Here is a 25611-nt window from a genome sequence, read left to right on the forward strand (position 1 = left end):
GGTGGCTTGGGCGAGTTCCAACTTACACTGATAAATTTCTTTTTTTTTTTATATATTTTTAAATTTTAAGTGATTGGCTTAATAACAATATATTTGCTCATCCAACATGTCAGTGTTAGGGGACATACCAGTCTCTAACCAAAAACATTTTTGCTCATCCAACATGCCAGAGGTAGGGGACATACCAGTCTCTAACCAAAAACTATATATTTGCTCATCCAACATGCCAGAGGTAGGGGACATACCAGTCTCTAACCAAAAACTATATATTTGCTCATCCAACATGCCAGTGGTAGGGGACATACCAGTCTCTAACCAAAAACATTTTTGCTCATCCAACATGCCAGTGGTAGGGGACATACCAGTCTCTAACCAAAAACAACATTTTTGCTCATCCAACATGTCAGTGGTAGGGGACATACCAGTCTCTAACCAAAAACTATATATTTGCTCATCCAACATGCCAGTGGTAGGGGACATACCAGTCTCTAACCAAAAACATTTTTGCTCATCCAACATGTCAGTGGTAGGGGACATACCAGTCTCTAACCAAAAACTATATATTTGCTCATCCAACATGCCAGTGGTAGGGGACATACCAGTCTCTAACCAAAAACATTTTTGCTCATCCAACATGCCAGTGGTAGGGGACATACCAGTCTCTAACCAAAAACAACATTTTTGCTCATCCAACATGTCAGTGGTAGGGGACATATCAGTCTCTAACCAAAAACTATATATTTGCTCATCCAACATGCCAGTGGTAGGAGACATACCAGTCTCTAACCAAAAACATTTTTGCTCATCCAACATGTCAGTGGTAGGGGACATACCAGTCTCTAACCAAAAACTATATATTTGCTCATCCAACATGCCAGTGGTAGGGGACATACCAGTCTCTAACCAAAAACATTTTTGCTCATCCAACATGCCAGTGGTAGGGGACATACCAGTCTCTAACCAAAAACAACATTTTTGCTCATCCAACATGTCAGTGGTAGGGGACATACCAGTCTCTAACCAAAAACTATATATTTGCTCATCCAACATGCCAGTGGTAGGGGACATACCAGTCTCTAACCAAAAACATTTTTGCTCATCCAACATGCCAGAGGTAGGGGACATACCAGTCTCTAACCAAAAACATTTTTGCTCATCCCAACATGCCAGAGGGAGGGGACATACCAGTCTCTAACCAAAAACATATTTGCTCATCCAACATGCCAGTGGTAGGGGACATACCAGTCTCTAACCAAAAACAACATTTTTGCTCATCCAACATGTCAGTGGTAGGGGACATACCAGTCTCTAACCAAAAACTATATATTTGCTCATCTATCATGCCAGTGGTAGGGGACATACCAGTCTCTAACCAAAAACATTTTTGCTCATCCAACATGCCAGTGGTAGGGGACATACCAGTCTCTAACCAAAAACTATATATTTGCTCATCCAACATGCCAGTGGTAGGGGACATACCAGTCTCTAACCAAAAACATTTTTGCTCATCCAACATGCCAGTGGTAGGGGACATACCAGTCTCTAACCAAAAACAACATTTTAGCTCATCCAACATGTCAGTGGTAGGGGACATACCAGTCTCTAACCAAAAACTATATATTTGCTCATCCAACATGCCAGTGGTAGGGGACATACCAGTCTCTAACCAAAAACATTTTTGCTCATCCAACATGCCAGTGGTAGGGGACATACCAGTCTCTAACCAAAAACAACATTTTTGCTCATCCAACATGTCAGTGGTAGGGGACATACCAGTCTCTAACCAAAAACTATATATTTGCTCATCCAACATGCCAGTGGTAGGGGACATACCAGTCTCTAACCAAAAACATTTTTGCTCATCCAACATGCCAGTGGTAGGGGACATACCAGTCTCTAACCAAAAACAACATTTTTGCTCATCCAACATGTCAGTGGTAGGGGACATACCAGTCTCTAACCAAAAACTATATATTTGCTCATCCAACATGCCAGTGGTAGGGGACATACCAGTCTCTAACCAAAAACATTTTTGCTCATCCAACATGTCAGTGGTAGGGGACATACCAGTCTCTAACCAAAAACAACATATTTGCTCATCCAACATGCCAGTGGTAGGGGACATACCAGTCTCTAACCAAAAACATTTTTGCTCATCCAACATGCCAGTGGTAGGGGACATACCAGTCTCTAACCAAAAACAACATTTTTGCTCATCCAACATGTCAGTGGTAGGGGACATACCAGTCTCTAACCAAAAACTATATATTTGCTCATCCAACATGCCAGTGGTAGGGGACATACCAGTCTTTAAATAAAAACTATATATTTGCTCATCCAACATGCCAGTGGTAGGGGACATACCAGTCTCTAACCAAAAACATTTTTGCTCATCCAACATGCCAGTGGTAGGGGACATACCAGTCTCTAACCAAAAACAACATTTTAGCTCATCCAACATGTCAGTGGTAGGGGACATACCAGTCTCTAACCAAAAACTATATATTTGCTCATCCAACATGCCAGTGGTAGGGGACATACCAGTCTCTAACCAAAAACATTTTTGCTCATCCAACATGCCAGTGGTAGGGGACATACCAGTCTCTAACCAAAAACAACATTTTTGCTCATCCAACATGTCAGTGGTAGGGGACATACCAGTCTCTAACCAAAAACTATATATTTGCTCATCCAACATGCCAGTGGTAGGGGACATACCAGTCTCTAACCAAAAACATTTTTGCTCATCCAACATGCCAGTGGTAGGGGACATACCAGTCTCTAACCAAAAACAACATTTTTGCTCATCCAACATGTCAGTGGTAGGGGACATACCAGTCTCTAACCAAAAACTATATATTTGCTTATCCAACATGCCAGTGGTAGGGGACATACCAGTCTCTAACCAAAAACATTTTTGCTCATCCAACATGTCAGTGGTAGGGGACATACCAGTCTCTAACCAAAAACTATATATTTGCTCATCCAACATGCCAGTGGTAGGGGACATACCAGTCTCTAACCAAAAACATTTTTGCTCATCCAACATGCCAGTGGTAGGGGACATACCAGTCTCTAACCAAAAACAACATTTTTGCTCATCCAACATGTCAGTGGTAGGGGACATACCAGTCTCTAACCAAAAACTATATATTTGCTCATCCAACATGCCAGTGGTAGGGGACATACCAGTCTGTAACCAAAAACTATATATTTGCTCATCCAACATGCCAGTGGTAGGGGACATACCAGTCTCTAACCAAAAACATTTTTGCTCATCCAACATGCCAGTGGTAGGGGACATACCAGTCTCTAACCAAAAACAACATTTTTGCTCATCCAACATGTCAGTGGTAGGGGACATACCAGTCTCTAACCAAAAACTATATATTTGCTCATCCAACATGCCAGTGGTAGGGGACATACCAGTCTCTAACCAAAAACATTTTTGCTCATCCAACATGCCAGTGGTAGGGGACATACCAGTCTCTAACCAAAAACAACATTTTTGCTCATCCAACATGTCAGTGGTAGGGGACATACCAGTCTCTAACCAAAAACTATATATTTGCTCATCCAACATGCCAGTGGTAGGGGACATACCAGTCTCTAACCAAAAACATTTTTGCTCATCCAACATGCCAGTGGTAGGGGACATACCAGTCTCTAACCAAAAACATTTTTGCTCATCCCAACATGCCAGAGGTAGGGGACATACCAGTCTCTAACCAAAAACATTTTTGCTCATCCAACATGCCAGTGGTAGGGGACATACCAGTCTCTAACCAAAAACAACATTTTTGCTCATCCAACATGTCAGTGGTAGGGAACATACCAGTCTCTAACCAAAAACTATATATTTGCTCATCCAACATGCCAGTGGTAGGGGACATACCAGTCTCTAACCAAAAACTATATATTTGCTCATCCAACATGCCAGTGGTAGGGGACATACCAGTCTCTAACCAAAAACATTTTTGCTCATCCAACATGCCAGTGGTAGGGGACATACCAGTCTCTAACTAAAACCATTTTTGCTCATCCAACATGTCAGTGGTAGGGTACATACCAGTCTCTTACCAAAAACATTTTTGCTCATCCAACATGCCATAGGTAGGGGACATACCAGTCTCAAACAAAAAACTATATATTTGCTCATCCAACATGCCAGAGTTTGGGGACATACCAGTCTCTAACCAAAAACTATATATTTGCTCATCCAATATGCCAGTGGTAGGGGACATACCAGTCTCTAACTTAGATGCTCTGGAAGGATGAGCAGTTCCTGTTTTTTGCAAGACACATGTCGTGATAATTCATAGCAGTCAATAAGATCATGATGACGACTGTAGATTTTTCAGATGGACAACTTCTGTTTAACTATATATATATAAAAAAGAAGATGTTGTATGATTGCCAATGAGACAACTCTCCACAAGAGACCAAATGACACAGAAATTAACAACTATAGGTCACCGTACATTTTCAACTATTTACTATTAAATCAACAGTCTCCTTCCAACTGCCATTATGACCGACTGTGCCAGGGCTTCATAGCCAGTCACGGTCGTTAAAAAACCCATAAGTAAGTAAGCACTGCCTTTACTTTTCAGCTGTCCAAGTTTCATTACAATCAAGCGAGAATAGCTAATATTATCCACTGAAACCAGTGGTATTCAGCAAGAAAACTTCAGACAAACTAAGAACTATTTGCCCATGCAGGTTCTTAAAACAAACACACCTCTTATTATGATTGATACTGTCTGCTCATTTTTCAAATTGTATGGTCTTGAATTTGAACTGAACATTAAAAAATTTGCCAAAAATTAGTGATTTTCCATTTTGACTGATGGTTGCCATGGCAACCAATATGCAAATCAACTGCAATTGTTTGAAAATTTTATATAATACTATATATGGTCTTACATGTATAGAAGGTATAACAAGTTTCTATAACCAGGTCTGTTATATATGGTTCCAAATGATTAGAAAAAAATTGTAAAAGACAGAGTTATCTCCCCCATTGAAAAAATGACCATTATTTTTAATAATATTCATTTTTTGTCTTAACTAGACGGTGACTTGTTGATTTTATTTTTTATTATTTAGAAAGACTATTTCAGCAACAGAAAAAACACAAACATTAAAAAATCCTATATTAGGTTTCATGCGAAATTCTTCAAAAAAGGTAGCTTTGCATTCATTTCCCTATCATTTCTATAGTAATCTTAAATGAAAACCAGTAAACTTGAATCCTTCCAAAAAAATTAACTAGACGGTGAACCCATTTTTTTATTTTACTTTTCCACTTAACATATGATAAAGTTCATTTATAAAAAAAATTAGCCAAATCATATATTAGATATTTATACCACCCAGCCACCTTAATAACAGATAGAGAAGGAGTTAACTAAAAGGCGTTTCCGGACATCAATTGTACAATTCCGTAAAACATATAAAACTGAATGACACATATATAAAACATATATATCTAAATATATAACATCCCCCGGCAGAAAGAAAATTCCAAATGAATGTTTGCATATTTGGAATTCAGATCACAATCAAATAAAAATTGATGATCAATAAAACCAATATATCTTTCTAACCTTCATATTATTCAAGATTCTCTAACTTATATATATATATACGAACAATTGATTGGTATGGATAACTTTGTGGAATAAGCATCTTGTAACACATTGCGGAATACTACATGTATAGAAAATAGGAGTTCGTGTTGCTCTGTCTTTTCGTTTTCAATGTAGTGTTTTGTTGATTACTTCTTCCTTTGTCTTTTTTTTTCATTTTTTTGTCATTGCAGTGTGAGTAGTTCCTCGACTTCTTAGTTTTGAAGCTTCCATCTCTTCTCACACAATAATATTGAACCTATTTTGGATTGGGCAAAAACATCCAAGCAAGCGGACATAATAAAAGAACAACATAGCTATTAAACGTAGTGACGCTAAGCAAAACTTTAACATGTTGTGGTGGCATTGTGTGATCTATAACACAGTTTTGGCATGTAGTGACGATCACAAAACTGTGGCCTTGTGTGATATCCAATATAAAATTTGCCTGTTGTGACGTTTAACACACATTTTGCCTGGTGTGACGTATAACAGAACTTCTGCATGTAGTGATGTATAACGAAACGTTGGTCTAGTGAAACGTTTAACAAAACTTTGTCCTGATATGATATATAACTTCATGTTCACCAGTCCAACACAACTTTTGTAGGGTGTGATGTACATTGTGTAATAATACTTTGACTGTACCAATTTGTAAAAACGACACATTTCCGGGTCAACTTTAATTTAAAATAAGTTTAGAACGACTGTATATTTGACAATTTGCTACACACAAGATTGTTTGATTTCAGATAAGTTTAGTATGGCTTTATATTTGACAATTGACTACATACAAAATGAATACACAATTCACTACATGCATCTGACACACTCGATGCATAGAATTATAGAAATCATCAATATAAACGTTGACTGTAAATGTTTCGCATCACTGGTCAACTGTGTAATTACCATAGCTACACCGGATGAATCGATTATCTGAATACCTGAAAAATAAATAATTTAATTAATAACTCAATATTACTCTAGAAAAAAATCAAACCATACATGTCAGTCAGAAAGAGAGTAACAACAAAAACATTCGTTCTTACATCATATACATCATTAGGCTATTTTCAAACAGCAAAACAATTTAAAAGACTTTTTTCCAATTACCAACTTATGACTCTTGATTATATTATTTTTCGACAGGTAACCTAATCTGTAGTAGGACATGATAGAACTCTGTCAAGTAAGAGCAACCAAAAGAAGTAAAATCAAATATATAATCAGTGCAATTTGTGGAAAAAATTTACTGTTTTCCGCTGATTTTGTCGTGTAAAGAAACCAGTAGACAGTAAATGTCTCCCGTAAATTGTATCGATTGTGAGCTTCATTATACTTCTTTAATTTGCTCCTACTGGACTGAGTACCAGGATGTTCAATCACAGGGAAAGATAACCTGTCATAAAAATATAAACTCCAGAGTCAAAAGTCGGTGGTATGAAAATAGTCAACTGGATAATTTGATCAAGAATAATGGTAATGATGGCAGATAACTATTTCCAACGCGATTACAAAATTGGGTGTCCTTTTAGAGACATGCAATCATGGTTATATAGTATGGTCATTTGCTCAAAGTACTACTGTAAATTCAGAAATTATTGCGTCCGTTTATTATTGCGATTTTGTCATTTTAGACTAAAATGCGATTTAAACTTTTGCGATATTGAGAAAAATCCTTTTTAATTCATACAAAAAATTTCAAAATGCGAGTTTAAATTATTGCGATTATTACCATGTCGCATTTTTCGCAATAATAAAAACATCGCAATAATTTCTGAATTTACAGTAATTGTTTTATAAAGTTAATGTTGGGTCATGTTTAAAGATTGTGTCATCGATATCAGAATGACAAGATGTTTAGGAATGCCATCGCGAACTTGAGGAAAAAGATTTACATGTATTTATATGAGAGGGACTGGAAGGGTATACAGAATAGAGAATAATGGACGAACAAAGGGAATAACGAGGTGCTTAAATATAAAAAAAAATTAGAAAATAGAGTAGTATATTGATGGTTTTTGTGATCCGTTTCACTGTCTGCTATGTTAAGTAAATTCTCGTTTCCTTTATCTGTATTAATTCATTCAAACGATTCAAATAAAGTTATTTCGGATTCTCTTATGTTTGAGAGTGAGTCGTCTTCGGCAAATTGAATTAACTCATTCAAACTGTTTGCTGGTTAGACCACAAAAAGTACAACGAACTGTGATTATCACTATAAGAATAGACTACCTTAGTTGATTTGACAAAACTTTTAGGATTTTTTTTTGTCCTAACTGGTCTTCAACTTCGAACTTTGTCTTGTATTTTCAACTTTTTTGTACTCAAGCGTCACTGATGAGTTTTTTGTAGACAAAACGCGCGTCTGGTGCAAATACAAAATTTCAATCTTGGTATCTGTGATCAGTTTATCAGGTAAGGAACATCAAATTGTATTGAAGAACTCGTGCATTCACTAGAAGATATGCGTATATTTTAAAAGCACATTAAGCATTTTTCAAATCTGGGCTAGCAATTTTTTTGTCACCTTTTATTTTCATATCAGCTACCGCAGAATCTCCTGTTGCCTTGGTAACTGGTCTTGTCGCATCTAATACAACGTATGTTTCATATCCTACAGATGACAGAAAAAGGTCCTGAAATGACAAATGAAAAATTAATCAAACGAAAAAAAATGACGGCCTGATTTATATGCAAAACTATAAACGAAAAACAAAAATGATATACAGCAACAAACGACGACCACTAAATTACATGTTCCTGACTTGGAACAGGCACATACAGAATGTGGCAAGGTTAAAGTGTTCGAAGGCGACCATTCTCCCATAATATTATGTAAGTTTATTCAGTTTGAACGAGTAACTAAATATAAATACATATGTAAAGTCTGCTGATATGTACATTTTACCACATATGACTACACATATAAGCTTAAGGTACTTTTGTATGTTAATATGCACATATACGGTCATCTAGACTCTCCTCTATCAAAATGATAGACAAATACTCAAAACAAAAATGAAGAACAGAAAAAAATTGATCTACACAGCACTTTCAAAAACATCTATACTAAAAACTTTAAGTTTAAATATGCCACAAACTTTCAAAATTGACACCATTTTAGAAACTATGGCCAGGTCATTTTATTATCTCCCTTCCCCTTATCAATACAATAATCAGAAATGAAAATCACACAAACCCAATTTCTTAGCATCCATTGAGGTACATAGTAAACACAGTAATAACGTGCCAGTCCTCTTATGATTAAAGCGTCTATTCCGGCTTCCTGGAGTTTATCGAGCAATTCCGTATGACGGAAACCACCATTGTCGTAAAATGCAGAATAAGAATCTACCTAAATAAAACACAACAAAAACAATTTTTTTTTTTAGCTTAGAAATTTTTCGTATTTTTTGGCATTTTTCTTTGTCTTTATTCTAATTTATTTTATATTTGCTGTTATTGCTGAGTTTTACGTAATAGACACGAACAAAAAAAGTAAAATAAAGGTCTGTGTTCTCGGTCTCCTAACTTTATTAAAAACTGATGTTGAAATAGTTACCAAAGGTACCAAGATTATAATTTAGTACGCCAGACGCGCGTTTCGTCTACATAAGACTCATCAGTGACGCTCATATCAGAATAGTTATAATGCCAAACAAGTACAAAGTTGAAGAGCATTGAGCAACCAAAATTCCAAAAAGTTGTTCCAAATACGGCTAAGGTATTCTATGCCTGGGATAAGAAAATCCTTAGTTTTTTCGAAAAATTCAAAGTTTGGTAAACAGAAAATGTATGAAGATGCGACCTTTGGAAGTACTGGTAAGAAATTGACAGCATGATTTAAATTAATCTAATATAATACATTCCGTGTGTTGGCATCACTTTCTGCTGGCCTTCATAAACGTGACATAATGAGATTGTCATGGAATGCAACGGACAATTTATGAAGTACTTACCTTACAATTATATCCCTTTCTTATGAGAATGTTAGAGGACTCTTGTGTAAAACTGAGTGAATAATTAGCTGATGAAGTGTTTATAACACAATGATCTGGCCACAGATGTTGTGTAAGATTGTATGACACTTAAGTGCAGTTGTTGTTTTCATCACATAGGGAACCTAATTGAATATATAAAAAGTATAGATAAATCGAAGGGCAAATTTAAATCAGAAGTCAAAGGAAACAAAACAACGAATTAGCACTAAAACAAAGAAAGATTAAAATACAAACAACAGTCTAGCCAGAAAATTAACAGTAATCAATGGTGAACTTAAAAACTTCGGATCATTGATGATTGGGAGTTCATATTGTGATCTCGTGTTCAGGTGGTACCAAACACATTACAAAAATTTGTTTGGCTCGAATAATTTTCATAAACAAAAACTACAGAAAAAGTTTTGTCGCAAATTTGATATTTATTCATTTTAAAATACAAACAAAAACTACAGAAAAACAGCTTAATACTTAACCTTTCACGGCAAATTATTAACAATGTTTAACCTACACATTTTTGCTTAAATCTTATTGGTTACAAAATTTCTCCATTTTCTGATTAGATAACTACATTTAGATGCGTCTATAAAAGAAAGTAGTACTGTCTAAAATCAAAATTTAATTCAAATTCGTACTCGCTTCCTTTTGATAAAAATCATGGATCTGAATTTACAACATCATGGTTCCTCGCACATCTGTTTAGAGGATATAGCACCAGAAATTGTTACGACGGACCAAGCTGCTACAGACAACCAATTTGTAACGGACAAACTATTTGCAGCCATAGCAAGAAAAAAAATCAAACTGGCGTCTATTTTTGTCATATTTGTTACGTTTGGAGGACGTGTTTTTCAACAGACTGTCGGAATTCCAATGAGAACCAATTGTGCCTCTCTTCTTGCCGACTTGTTTCTTTATTATTATGAGGCTGACTTCATACAGGAACTTCTAAGGAAGAAAGATAAGAAGTTAGCAATATCCTTTAACTCTACGTTCCGCTATATAGACGATGTTCTGTCACTAAATAATACAACATTTGGTGACTATGTTGAACGAATCTATCCCATCGAACTAGAGATAAAAGATACTACAGATACAGTTAAGTCTGCCTCATATCTTGACTTACATCTAGAAATTGACAATGAGGGTAGGTTGAAAACAAAAAATTACGACAAAAGAGATGATTTCAGCTTCCCAATTGTGAACTTTCCATTTCTATGTAGCAACATTCCAGCAGCGCCTGCATACGGAGTATATATCTCTAAATTGATACGATATTCCCGGGCTTGTGTTTCCTATCATGATTTCCTTGATAGAGGATTGCTGCTCACAAGGAAGCTATTAAGCCAAGAGTTCCAAATGGTGAAGTTGCAATCATCCCTTCGTAAATTTTACGGACGCCATCACGAGTTGGTTGACCGTTATGGAATAACCGTTTCACAGATGATATCGGATATGTTACTTATGTCGTAACTACAATACCCTTCCCTTTTCACGAATGTTACTTACCCAATTAGACTATTTACCGGATTTGTAATAACATAAGCAACACGACGGGTGCCACATGTGGAACTGGATCTGCTTACCCTTCCGGAGCACCTGAGATCACCCCAGTTTTTGGTGGGGTTCGTGTTGCTTAGTCTTTAGTTTTCTATGTTGTGTCATCTGTACTATTATTTGTCTGTTGGTCTTTTTATTTTTGGCCTTGACGTTGTCAGTTTGTTTTCGATCTATGAGTTTGACTGTCCCTCTGGTATCTTTCGTCCCTCTCTTTTAATTGAAGGGGGTGTTGAAGTGAACTCTAAGCTTTCTTCTGGAAAAACACCGCTAATGGCCGTCTGCGATAGCATTGTTGATAGGGACAACAACATAAAAAGGAGAAACTTATAGTTTGTCTTCTGGATAACGCAGCAAAAATAAATGCTGTTGACAATTCTTAAAGAACGGATTTATGCATATGTATGTAGTGATACTGGAGCAATACAACTTTTAAAAACACATGGTGCCACATCTTACATCCGGGATGTGAACGGAAACTTAAAGTAAGGACAATCTGAGATGTCCTAGTATAAAGAGTTCTATGGTGATTAGAGATCATAGTATTAACACTGGAGGTTTAACTTTCTATAACACTTGGTGTATTACAACATTTTCTATATTAGAAAATGCATGAACGTAATCAATGCATCACTGGTAAATTATTAAATCAAGGATTTCGTTACCATAAATTACGTAAAACTTTTGCTTAGTTCTTTCATAGATACAAAGATTTGATTAGTAAATTTGGCTGTACTTGTAGAAATCTGATTAAAAACGGTATTTCACATCCTAAATTTTACGGTAATATTGTACTTAAAGCGCGGAAATCAATATGTGATCCGTGTAAACTCATCGAACCTTTAAACAGGCTTATTAGTAAAGGTTATCTTACCAATGTTGTAATTAGATCTTTGAATATAGTTTACATTGGCACTAATATCGATTTTGTCATCAGCAAATTAAAACATAACTAAATTTGTATTTTTTTCAAGTGGGATGTATAAAGACACACCCACGTTCGTTTAGATCTATAAAGAGGTTAAACTCCTAACTATCCTACTGTCTGTCGATACATTTATTTTTGGCATTGCACTAGTCATGTCTACTTTGACTGTCCATGACGTTAAAACACTTAATCTCTGGGATGTGTTTTGGTTGATTTTAGTCTCTGATGCATGATTTTTATTATTGATTGTTTTGGATTTTAACTAGCTGTCAGTAACTGCGAGTACTCTCAAATCGTACTTTTTTGTTTAATTGACCTGTTGATACTAATTGTATTGCTTTTTTGTTATTTAATGTTATTCAGGGTTATATCTAGTCTATATACCAGCTTTGATTAGTGTTTGGTATAACTATAAATTTTCACTTCGTACTATGAACATCAAAATTATTTATTTTGTAATAATATTTCCTTTCTCTATTGGTACTGTACACGTATACCTAACAACAAAATTATTTTCATTTACCTGTGTTTATAAAGTTATTGCAAATGGATGGTATTTTTGTTCGAGCATATTGTTTTTCTTTAATTGTTTAACATTTCTCACCGATATAACATGTTACTTTTATTATTCTTCCCTTAGTTTATTTATTTTGTATTCAAAATTGTTATTTTGTTAAAATATTTCCTTTCTCTATTGGTACTGTAATGGTATACCTAACAACAAAATTATTTTCATTTACCTGTGTTTAAAGTTATTGCAAATGGATGGTATTTTTGTTCGAGCATATTGTTTTTCTTTAATTGTTTTACATTTCTTACCGATATAACATGTTACTTTTATTATTTTTCCCTTAGTTTATTTATTTTGTATTTACATTGTGTCATAGGTCAAATTTATTTGGTCAGTGTATGTTCAATGGTGTTAATATGTCCTTTGATTGAGTTAAGCTATTTCAGTTGATATTTCATAGTGTGTCCTTCTATGTTGTGATGTTACACTATTGTTTCAGAAAAAGGGTGAAGGTTTGGTACCATTAAAACGTTTAAACCCGCTGCATTTGTTTGCACCTGTCCTAAGTCAGGAATCTGATGTTCAGTAGTTGTCGTTTGTTGATGTGGTTCATAAGTGTTTCTTGTTTCTCGTTTTTTATATAGATTAGACCGTTGGTTTTCCCGTTTGAATGGTTTTACACTAGTAATTTTTTGGGGTCCTTTATAGCTTACTGTTCGGTGTGAGCCAAGGCTCCGTGTTGAAGAACGTACTGTGACCTATAATGGTTTACTTTTATAAATTTTGACTTGGTTGGAGAGTTGTCTCATTGGCACTCATACCACATCTTCTTATATCTATGAACCAAGTCAGGAATATAGTGTTGTTTTTCATTATTTTATGTGTTTGAATTATTCTTATCCCAGACATATAACCTTAACCGTATTTGGCACAACTTTTTGGAACTTTTGGTCCTCAATGCTCTTCAACTTTGTACTTGTTTTGGCTTTCGAACTTTTTTTATCTGAGCGTCACTGATGGATCTTATGTAGACGAAACGCGCGTCTGGCGTATTAAATTATAAGCCAGGTACCTTTTGATAGCTATTATTTGTGTGTGTCTCTGTCCTGTATGTTCTTCCATTTATTTGTATTGTAGTCCTGTCATGTAATCTTGTCATTATAATGTTATATTTAACATTGCCATAAACGCGGGAGGTTTGGCTAGCCACAAAAATAGGTTCAACACACCATTTTTTCTTAAAATGTCCCGTACCAAGTCAGGAAAATGGCCATTGTTATATTATAGTTCGTGTCTGTGTGTGTTGCATTTTAGTGTTGAGTTTCTGTTGTGTCGTTGTTCTCCTCTTATATTTGATGTGTTTCCCTCAGTTTAAGATTGTAACCCGGATTTGTTTTTTTTCTCAATCGATTTATGAATTTCGAATAGCGGTATACTACTGTTGCCTTTATTTGAGCTTTTGATTTTGCCATTTGATAAGAAACTGTCCCTTTTCTAGTTTGTAGTTCTGTGTTTTCGTATATCTGTAACATGTCCATTTTTAAAATAAAATAAAACTAAACCTACTTCTATATTGTACTTGGTTAACTATAGCTATTTGCAATAAAAATCTATCAATAGCACTACAAGCCAAAAATGGGAATACGATACATTTTCCTCACCGGACCGGACCGGAATTATTGAGCCTAGATCTGTCTCCGAATAACCTATTACTGTCATGTAACATTCATATTAGATTATAACGTCAAATATTTTAAATCGTGATGTACACTTTTTTGTGGGAACTTTCGTGGTTTGAGTAATGGCCGAAAAATGTGCATCCCTAGTAGATCAATTTTAATCTGAAACTGTCATTTTGAACTATACATATCTGTTATTCAAGAAGTTGTAGCTTCTACTCAGACTTTAAAATACGCCACCAAGGCCAGATAGAAATTGACGAACTAGGGTTATGTCAAAAAACGTCTTGTTCTTTTTCTAAAAAAAAAAAATCTTAAACAATTTAATCGGAATGTATCAAGACCTTGTTAATGAATATTCCGTATCAACTTCACAAATAATACATGATGGTCTTGAAGTATAGATTCTATGTACAGACATTGTATTTTAATTACCTGTTTTTCTGTTCTTTTGTGTGTCTTTGTATATAAATAACTTTTGCTGTTTAGTCCATTTTTTAGTAATATCCTTTTGGCGTGGCTCGGTACTTTTATATCCCGCCATTGTGGTATTGTGTCATGGTCATGTTTTCTGTTGTTGTCTTTAATTTTTGCTTACGTGCTTTGTCTATATGCTATTTTGATTTTCTTTTTTGGAATAGTTTCTTTTGTTTATAGTGATTGTAATGATAACACAATGTTGACTGCTGTACCCAAATTATTGCAATTTTTACCTATTATGTCTGTTAGTTTTGTTCACACATTGTTGTCATTATAATGGAATTGCATGTGACTTCATACCAGTGCAAGGTTTATCTAGCTATAAACCCAGGTTTAATCCACCATTTTCTATATAAGAAATGTCAGTACCAAGTCTAGAATATGACAGTTGATTTTCATTTCTTTTATGTTTTTGAACTTTAATTTTGAAATTTGAAAAGGGATTTCCGTTTTGAATTTACCTTGCAGTAAGGTACTTTTGTTACTTTACTTTTTAATAAGGAAAACATATCCGGACACATTCTTTCGAGCCACCCAGTCTTTGTTCTTACTATATATCAAATGCGTGTTTGAGAATAAGCATCATTAATTTTCGAGTCTTTGGTTGATAATGTCGGGAATCAAATCACGTTTTTGGTGGAGTTCGTGTTGCTCTGTCTTTTATTTCTTCGAGAAGTGTTTTATGGACTTATTCGTGTCTCGTGGTTTTTTTTTTGGTTTTTTTTTTGCCATTGCAATGTTAGTTGTTCCTCGACTTATTCGTTTTTTAAAGCACATTTGAAGCTTCAGCCTCTTCTTTCACTTAAATGTTGAATCTATTTAAGATTTAGCACAAAACATACTAATAAGCGGACACAAAACAAAGAACAACACAGCTTTAGCCTGGTATGACAACATGTAGTGACAATCAGCAAAACCTTGGCCTGATGGGACGTATAATACAATTTTGGCAAATTGTGACGTATTACACTACGTTGGCCTGCGGTGATTTATAACAACCTTGGCATGGAGTGACATATTACGAAACTTTGGCCTGTTGTATACAACAACTTTGCGGTATACAACTATGCGGTATGGGCTTTGCTCATCGTTGAAGACCGTACGGTGACCTATAGTTATTATTTTTTGTGTCATTCGGTCTCTTGTGGAGAGTTGTCTTATTGGCAATCATACCACATCTTCTTTTTTTATATCTGTTATAAATTATGTAGGAGGAAAGTGATATGCATCTATAGCGAAATGTTGGCCTTGTGTGACGATAAACACATGGTTTGCCTAGTGTGACGTATAACACACTATGGCAGGTAGTGAAGTATAACAAAACTTTGGCAATGTCTGCTGTATAACACAATATTGCCCTAATGTGACGTACATTGTGTAACAATAATTTGACCGTACCAGTTAGTAAAAAACGGCACATTCCCGGATAAACTTTGATTTGAAATAAGTTTAGTAAGATTTATTTTTGACAATTTACTACAAAAAAAATTATTCAATTTACTATATGCATATGACACACTTAAAGAAACATAGAATTATAGAAATCATCAATATAAACGGTGAATGTAAATGTTTCGCATCACTTTTAATCTGTGCAATTATCCCAGCTACATCGGGTGATTCGACTACCTGAATACCTGAAACATAAATAAATAAATGAATACCTCAATGTTACTCTAGTGAAAAATATATAAGCATACATGTCAGTCAAAAAGAGATTAACAACAAAAACATCCATCCTTACATTATGAGTCTATTTTAACATCAAAACAACTTAATTGAATAATTTGATCAAGTACAATGATAATGATGGCAGATAATATTACCAAAGCAAGCACAACATCTGGTTGCTCCTTTTGAGACATGTACTTAATATGCAATGTAGTGTGGTCACCTGCGTAAAGTGCTAGTTGTTTTTAAAGGATAATGTCGGACTATGTTTAAAGAGTGTGTCATCGATATCAGAATAAGAAAATGTTGTAAGAAAGCAACTGAAGACCGAAAGAAAAAGATGTTAGGTATTAATATAAATTAAAGGGTCTGGGTGAAGGTATACAGAATGGAGAATACTGGACCCAAAAAAAAGAATTAGAAAATAATGAGGTGCTACAATATATAAAGAATAAAGATCAAATATTAAAATATTATGAACACAGAAAAATGGCAAAAAAAATATGATTACAGAAATGAAGGACCCCATCCAGACCCTTTGTATAATGTATGTACGTTTCGCGATTGAGTGTTATTTTAGAGCTAATAATGTTTTAATCACAAAAGAATATACCATAAAGGAAATATTGTGTGATTGCGAATTCATAATGTGTTAGCCCTGCTTAAATTTGTCATAGTGATTATGACAATTTACTAAAGTAAAACAATTAAATACCCATTGAATAATTTTTAAAAAAAAGCTGTCAATCGCTTAACCGTACAAATTGGATCAACGCATTCAATCTGTTTATTGGAAGGGACTAGAAAAAGTACAATGCACTGTGACCATCTTACGGTTTTTATATATCTTAACTTGTACGATTCGCTCGTGTATGTAACAATGTTTTAGATTTTAACGAGAGAAATTTATGTATTACTGAAAAATTATTACACCAGGGTTTTCGATATCACAAACTAGTCAAAACATTTACTAAATTTTATCATCGGTATAAGGACATCATTCGTAAATATAGCTCAACATGCAGACTTCTTATACGTTCAGGTATTTCACATCCAATTTTTTATGGAAATATTCTTTATAAAGCACAAAAATGTCAGTATTCACTGCTGAAGCTAACAAAACCTTTAAATAGACTTAATAAGAAGGGATATAGTTACGATACTGTTGTCAGGTCATTAAAGATTGCATATTTTGGCGTTAATATTGATTCACTTATAGGGTCTTTGCATCGGCACTAAACACATTTATTTAAAAACCAGTTGTTGGCATGACACGGGTTATGTTCTTCTCATATATGTTATGATGTATGATACTAAACCCCTAACGGGAAGGATTGTGCCTGATATTCATATGATGAAGACATAATCTTTCAATCAGTTTAATTGAAGTCTGGAGCTGGCATGTCAGTTAACTGCTAAGAGTCTGTTGTTATTTATGTATTATTGTCATTTTGTTTATTTTCTTTGGTTACATCTTCTGACATCAGACTCGGACTTCTCTTGAACTGAATTTTAATGTGCGTATTGTTATGCGTTTAATTTTCTACATTGGCTAGAGGTATAGGGGGAGGGTTGAGATCTCATAAACAGGTTTAACCCCGCCGCATTTTTGCGCCTGTCCCAAGTCAGGAGCCTGTAGCCTTTGTTAGTCTTGTATTATTTTTAATTTTAGTTTCTTGTGTACAATTTGGAGTATGGCGTTCATTATCACTGAACTAGTATATATATTTGTTTAGGGGCCAGCTGAAGGACGCCTCCGGGTGCGGGAATTTCTCGCTGCATTGAAGACCTGTTGGTGACCTTCTGCTGTTGTCTGTTCTTATGGTCGGGTTGTTGTCTCTTTGACACATTCCCCATTTCCATTCTCAATTTTATATTCCGATTAAGAGCATCAGATGGTGTTGTAGAAAACGTGCATTCACTAGAAGATATGCATATATTAAGCACATAAAGCATTTATCAAATATGTGTTAGCATTTTTTGTCACCTTCGATTTTCATGTCAGCTACCGCAGAATCTCCTGTTGCCTTGGTAACTGGTCTTGTCGCATCTAATACAACATATGTCTCATATCCTGTAGATGACAGAACAAAAATGGCCATTAGAATAAGTATCATTAAAATAAGAAGATGTGGTATGATTACCAATGAGACAACTCTCCATCAGAGACTAAATGACATAGATGTTTACAACAAAAGGGCTCCGTACGGTGTTGAATAATGAGCAAATCCCATACCGCATAGTGAGGCTATCAAAGGTCACGACATGACAAATGTAAAATACTTTAAACGAAAAACTAACGGCTTGATTAATGTCCAAAAATATGAACGAAAAACAAAACTGATATACAGCAACAACCAAAGACAACTGAATTACAAGCTCCGGACTTGGGACAGGCACATGCAGCATGTGGCAGGGTTAAAGTATTTGAAGGCGACTACTCTCCCTCAATCTTTGGTTAGTTTTTTCCGTTTGAACATGTTACGAACTAAATATAACTACATATATAAGGTATGTTAATATGCACATGTAACTAAATATATCTACACATGTAAGGTATGTTAATATTTACATGTAACTACATATAACTACACATATATACGGTATGTTAATATGCACATGTTACTACTCATAACTACACATATAAGGTATGTTAATATGCACATGTAACTAAATATATCTAAACATGAAAGGTATGTTAATATGTACATGTAACTACATATAACTACACATATATACGGTATGTTAATATGCACATGTAACTACTTATAGCTACACATATAAGGTATGTTAATATGCACATGTAACTAAATATATCTACACATGTAAAGTATGTTAATATTTACATGTAACTACATATAACTACACATATATACGGTATGTTAATATGCACATGTAACTACTTATAGCTACACATATAAGGTATGTTAATATGCACATGTAACTAAATATATTTACACATGAAAGGTATGTTAATATGTACATGTAACTACATATAACTACATATATAAGGTATGTTAATAAGCACATGGAACTAAATATATCTACACATGAAAGGTATGTTAATATGTACATGTAACTACATGTACCTACACATATATACGGTATGTTAATATGCACATGTAACTACTCATAACTACACATATAAGGTATGTTAATATGCACATGTAACTAAATATATCTACACATAAAAGGTATGTTAATATGTTTATGTAACTACATATAACTACACATATATACGGTATGTTAATATGCACATGTAACTAAATATATCTACACATGTAAGGTATGTTAATATTTACATGTAACTAAATATATCTACACATGAAAGGTATGTTAATATGTACATGTAACTACATATAACTACATATGTATACGGTATGTTAATATGCACATGTAACTACACATAACTACACATATAAGGTATGTTAATATGCACATGTAACTACAAATGTAAGGTCATCTAGACCATCAGAAAAATAAAAAAAAAAACTTATTTTTAGTAGTTTGGAAGGCAAATACTTAAAGCATCAATGAAGAACAAGAAACAAAAAATGGAACTTAAGAGGACATTCAAAACATCTTTATTAACGAACTAAAATTTATATATTCCACGAACTTTCAAAATTTAGATTAACATTTTAGAAGCTATGGCCAGTTCATTTTATTCTCCCCATTCCTTAATCGGTACAATAATTAGAAACGAAAATCACACATACCCAGTTTCTTAGCATCCATTGCTGTATAGTAAACGCAGTAATCACGTGCCAGTCCTGTTATGATTAAAGCGTCTATTCCGGCTTCCTGGAGTTTATTGTGCAATTCCGTATGATGGAAACCACCATTTTCGTTAAATGCAGAATAAGAATCTACCTAAAGAAACACAAAAAAACAGGTGTAGATTTTTTTCGTGTTTATGCTGTTATTGTTATGTTTATGTCTTACCAAAAAAACGTGATATAACATGACATGAACATAATTTAGTTGTCTGTCTCCTATCCATTTTGAAAAGTGATGTCGAAATCGACCTGTTAATAGCATATGTAAAGGAAGCACACAGTAATTGTAATGTTGGAGTTTGAGATTTTTAGAACATTTTTAACTACTTTCCAGATATGATACATTCCGATTTTTTAGATAATTTCGCCCTCATTAACCAGAGATTGAGAGATTTGGTAGGGACAGCTTATGAAGTACTTACCTTGCAGTTATAACCTTTTCTAATAAAAAGGTCAGATGGCTCATGTGTCAATCTGAGTGAAAAGTTAGCTGATGGAGTGTTTATAACACAATGATCTGGCCAAAGGTGTTGAGTAAGATTGTATGCCACTTCAGTGCAGCTGTTGTTTTTATCACATAACGAACCTAATTAAATTTATAAATAAATATGAATAAATCAAATGGCAATCTGAAATCACAAGTTGGAGGAAACAAAACAACGAATTAGCACTAAAACAAATAAAAATGTAAATACAAACAACAGTCTAGCCAGAAAATTAACACAATCAGAAAGTAATGGTGAACTCAATAACTTCAGATCAAGGTTGATTGGGAGTTCACATTGTGATCTCGTGTTAAAGAGGTACAAAAACACCTTACAAAAATTAATTTGGCTCGAATAATTTTCAAAAATATTGACAAAATATTTACATTGACCCTTTGACTAAAAAAAAACATCTTACGTGTTATACTGAAATGTTCATGGACTTATTTTTTGAGATACTAGTATTTCAAATATATTTTGTTAAAATTTTATAGAATTCAATTCAAAATGTCTGCGTGTTCATTATTCCTATTGTCATAAATCTCAAAAAAAGCAAGATTATTTTTTGTGATATCCTAAAACACTGCATACAAATTCTAAAACTAAAACAAATCATTGAAATTTTTGCAATGAAAACTTCGCAAAAATATCTGAATTTAAAGAACAATCATATGTGACATCGACGAATTTTCTTTATCTTTGATTGCAAAAGTACCAGTAGGTAAATGTAGATATCAATATAGCCAAAGAAAAAGACTAAACAAAACTCTATTTGAATCTTTTCTTAATAATAATCTTAATGAATAAAATTGAGAATGGAAATGGGGAATGTGTCAAAGAGACAACAACCCGACAATAGAGCAGACAACAGCCGAAGGCCACCAATGAAGTATTTTAACTCCAGGAAGGCAAGGTTTACCACAGATACAGATAAGTCTGCTTCATATCTTGACTAACATCTAGATATTAACAATGAGGATCGGTTGAAAATTAAACTTAACGACAAAAGAGATGATTTCAGCTTCTCAATTGTGAACTTTCCATTTTTATGTAGCTACATTCCAGTAGCGCCTTCATGCGGAATATATATTTTCCAGTTTATGCAATGTTCCAGGGCTTGTATTTTCTATCATGCTTTCCTTTGTAGAGGGTTGCTGCTCACAAGGAGGCTATTAAACTAAGAGTTCCAAGTGGTGAAGTTGAAATCATCCCTTCGTAAACTTAACAGACGCAATCACGAGTTGGTTGACCAGAAAGGAATATCCGTCTCACAGACGACAGCGGATATGTTCCTCATGTCGTAACTACAGTCATGCCCCCTTTTTTCGCGAATATGACCTACCAAATTAGACGTATTACCGGTTTTTTCAAACATGAGCAATACGGTGGATACGACATATGGAGTAGGATCTGTTTACCCTTCAGGTGCACCTGAGATCGCCTCAAGTTTTTCAAGGTGTTCTTGTTGCTCAGTTTGAAGTTTTCTATGATGTGTTTTGTGTAATATTGTTTGTCTGATGGTCTTTTTCTGTTTTGGCCATGGTTGTTGTGAATTTATTTTTGGCTTATGAGTTTGAGTGTCCCTTTGGTATCATTCGCTCCACTTTAACAGTAAGATTTGTTGATTGTTACCTGATTTATCATACAAAAGCTGAATGTCGGGACCGGCACCCTTATGCTGAGACGCAAATGAGATGTGATCACTGCAATGCCAGTCTTGTGATAAAACCACCAATGAAATGTCTACTTTATATTCTGACCGGATATTGTTTATAACTGGTATCACCTGATCTCCTTCGGTTACCGCTAGACTTCCACCAGGTAGGAAACAGTTTTGGACATCAATAATCAATAATGCTATCTGTCTTGCACAGGTTAAATCAAACAGCAAAAGGAATGTTAAAGCGGATAACCTGAATATATATTAAATAAAATTGAGAATGGAAAATGGGCAATGTGTATTAGAGACAACAACCTCACCAAATAGCAGAACACAGTACAAGGCCACTAATGGATCTTAACACACCCAGAAAATCTCGTACTCGCAGGCGTGCTTCAGCTGACCCCTTAAACAAAAACGTGTACTAGTTCAGTGAAAATGGACGTCTACTAAACTCAGACACATGCAAGTGAACCAAGATTAAAAAACATAAAAGACCAACAAAGGCCAGAGGTTCCTTACTTGGGACAGGCGCAAACATGCTGCGGGGTTAAACATGCATGGTTTGTGAGATATCAAGTCATTGTAGTATTATAAATATCTTCTTTTTGCTGTTGCAGAACATTGAATACCGTGACGCAAATTAACATCCGGTTGTCAATCACTTATGAACGATCTTATACGCATACAAATTCAATGGTTGATTTATGCTGTTAGTAACTTCTACGTTATCGAGATTGGCCTATTCCCCTGTATTCCTTCCTTCGATGTATCAAAAATAGAGAGAAGTTGAAACGTACAAAAACTTTTTAGAAAATAACGTATAGTTATATATAGGTAAAACCAATATGTTTTTCCCGCGACCAATTAAAAGTTTAATAAAAGGACAAATTCAAACATCCTTTACAGCGATGGAAAAGTCTATAGCTTAAATCCAAAGAGCGGAGGACAGAAAAATATATTCAGAATTCAGAGGCTGCAGATCAAGCAGACTTTGTTAAGATGCGACATGTCTTCAAAAATTAATACAATAGAAAACAGAATTTGGAGGGGGGATGAGGAAATTTAAGATTGAAAGAGAAACATTTTTTTTCAGTTTACTTAATATTTTATATCTAGGTACATCTCCTCGGTTCATCTTCCTATAAGCATATTATTAAGGGAAAGAAAGGCAATTAATCTATACTCAATAACCCTTACAATTTAGATTTTTTCTTTCACCGATTTAGAAAGTACACCAAACGGAACTACAACTGTAGGAGATGTAGGTTATACGTCAATAAGACAGCAATCAAACGACAAAAACAAACTAGAGGGCAACATATAATACAAATTTATATATTCATGATGATTTGTAAAATAAACACATGTCACTATAATAAACAATCTACTTACTTACTTACTTATAGTATAGTTTCAACAATAGATAGGTGTCTACACAATATGTATAGAAAAGAAGATGTGGTATGGTTTCCAATGAGACAACTCTCCATAAGAGACCAAATGACACAGAAATTAACAGATATAGGTAACCGCAGGGCCTCAACAATGAACAAAGCCCATAAGGTCAATTTCGTAATCGTCACCAATGTATATAACAATAACTAATAATAAATTTAACATACACGATAAAAAAAAATACTATTAAATCGCAATTCTCCAAATAATGTAATACATGTAATTTAGGAAGAACTAAGCCTAAATGTATAAAAAAAAGTTAATAGTTTAATACTTACCAACCTTTAACTACATAAAATCGTATTTCCCCCTTTCTTAACCCTACAAGAAACTTTCATAGGAGCTGTGGATTATGGAATATCGTCCGCATATTTCCAAAATGTTAACGTAAATTGATGACGTCATTTAATCTGCACGCTACGTCGTTCGGGTTAATAAGGGTCACCCGAGCTGTGCAGATTAAATAATATATATACCGACTTGCTTGGTCAATAACTATAACTTGTTTACATAATTGTATTCATAAAATTGAGAATTGAAATGGGGAATATGTCAAAGAGACAACAACCCGACCAAAGAGTAGATAACAGCAGATGTGTGCTTTGCTTGTACTTGTTTGTATTATTATATAATCGCGTTCCTATTAATATTGGACAAGTGGTGAAAAAAGAGGATTTTAGATTTTGTGGGCAGTACGTCAACTGAGGATGCGCGAAAAACGTATAAAACACGGACTCCAAATTTGGAATTTTTTCAAGGAAATAAGCTTGTTCTGTGGGGGGAAAAATGTTTAAAGGACAAATTAAGGAAGTCCAAAACACTACATTAATACGTCATAGACTATTTTCATATTACCGACTTTTGACTCCGGATTATATAATTTGTCGACTGGTTACCTAGGACATTATATGGTTGATTTAACTTCTTTAGCTTGCTCTTACCTGACTTGGTACCATGATGTCCAAGGTAACCAGTTGACAAATTATATAATCCGGAGTCAAAAGTCGGTAATATGAAAATAGTCTATTTACAAATATTTCCGACTTTGTATGGTTTTAATGGAGTTGCGGCTCAATGAAATTAGTAGTATAGATGTTGTATCAAAAATGAAAAGGGGGAATTTGAACAAACTTTAAAGCACAGCACATGTGCATGTGCATTTCGAAGGGAGGGTAAAACTCGTCAGTATTTTCTTTGGGGGAGGGGTCATACATGTATCTGAGTTCATTTGATCAGTTGTGAGATTGTGTTCTGAACACTGTGATGGTCTCTGAATGTTGAATGCATTCGCATTTTTTTAAAACAGTAAGCACATCATATTTATTATCAGTAACAAATATGAGGGTCTGAATGGGGTTTACAGAGAAGAGAATAATGGTAAAAACATAATGAGAAACATTAACAAAACACTTACAAGATCAATGGGTAGCGGGTGCAGAAGATTAAAAATAACTGTAGAATATAAAATAATTAGGTAATATTATACTCGTCACACAAATGATCAACAAATGTATTGTCAGAATAGAAATCATATTTAGATAAAAGAAGATGTGGTATGTGTGCCAATGATACAACGCTCCATCCAAGTCACAATTTATAAAAGTAAACAATTATAGGTCAAAGTACGGTCTTCAACACGGAGCCTTAACTCACATCGAACAGGAAGCTATAAAAGGCCCCACAAATTACTAGTGTTAATCCATTCAAACGGGAAAACCAAAGGTCTAATCTATATAAAAAACGAGAAACGGGAAACACTTATGAACCGC

General features: G+C 34.5%; 1 protein-coding gene across 1 annotated transcript; it reads right to left on the bottom strand.

Moving 5' to 3' along the window:
• Window positions 1-16289: 16289 nt before the first annotated feature.
• LOC127719171 (nicotinamidase-like) lies at window positions 16290-22021 on the bottom strand. The gene is made up of 5 exons (XM_052225194.1): window positions 21997-22021; window positions 20662-20825; window positions 20180-20333; window positions 18448-18534; window positions 16290-16426 (listed from the first exon to the last, which is right to left on the bottom strand). Exons 1-5 carry the CDS (start codon window positions 22019-22021, stop codon window positions 16290-16292), a joined length of 567 nt encoding a protein of 188 aa, XP_052081154.1.
• Window positions 22022-25611: the final 3590 nt, after the last annotated feature.

The sequence above is a fragment of the Mytilus californianus genome, unplaced genomic scaffold (assembly GCF_021869535.1).
Source record: "Mytilus californianus isolate M0D057914Y unplaced genomic scaffold, xbMytCali1.0.p SCAF_10, whole genome shotgun sequence".
Taxonomy (NCBI): Eukaryota; Metazoa; Mollusca; class Bivalvia; order Mytilida; family Mytilidae; genus Mytilus; species Mytilus californianus.

Coding starts and splice junctions, on each gene's coding strand:
- LOC127719171 (XM_052225194.1), bottom strand. CDS start 22,021: ATGAGGAACATATCCGCTGTCGTCT. Junction 20,826..21,996: donor GAACATATCCGCTGTCGTCT/GTGAGACGGATA, acceptor AAATTTAATTAG/GTTCGTTATGTGATAAAAAC. Junction 20,334..20,661: donor GAAAAGGTTATAACTGCAAG/GTAAGTACTTCA, acceptor GTGTTTCTTTAG/GTAGATTCTTATTCTGCATT.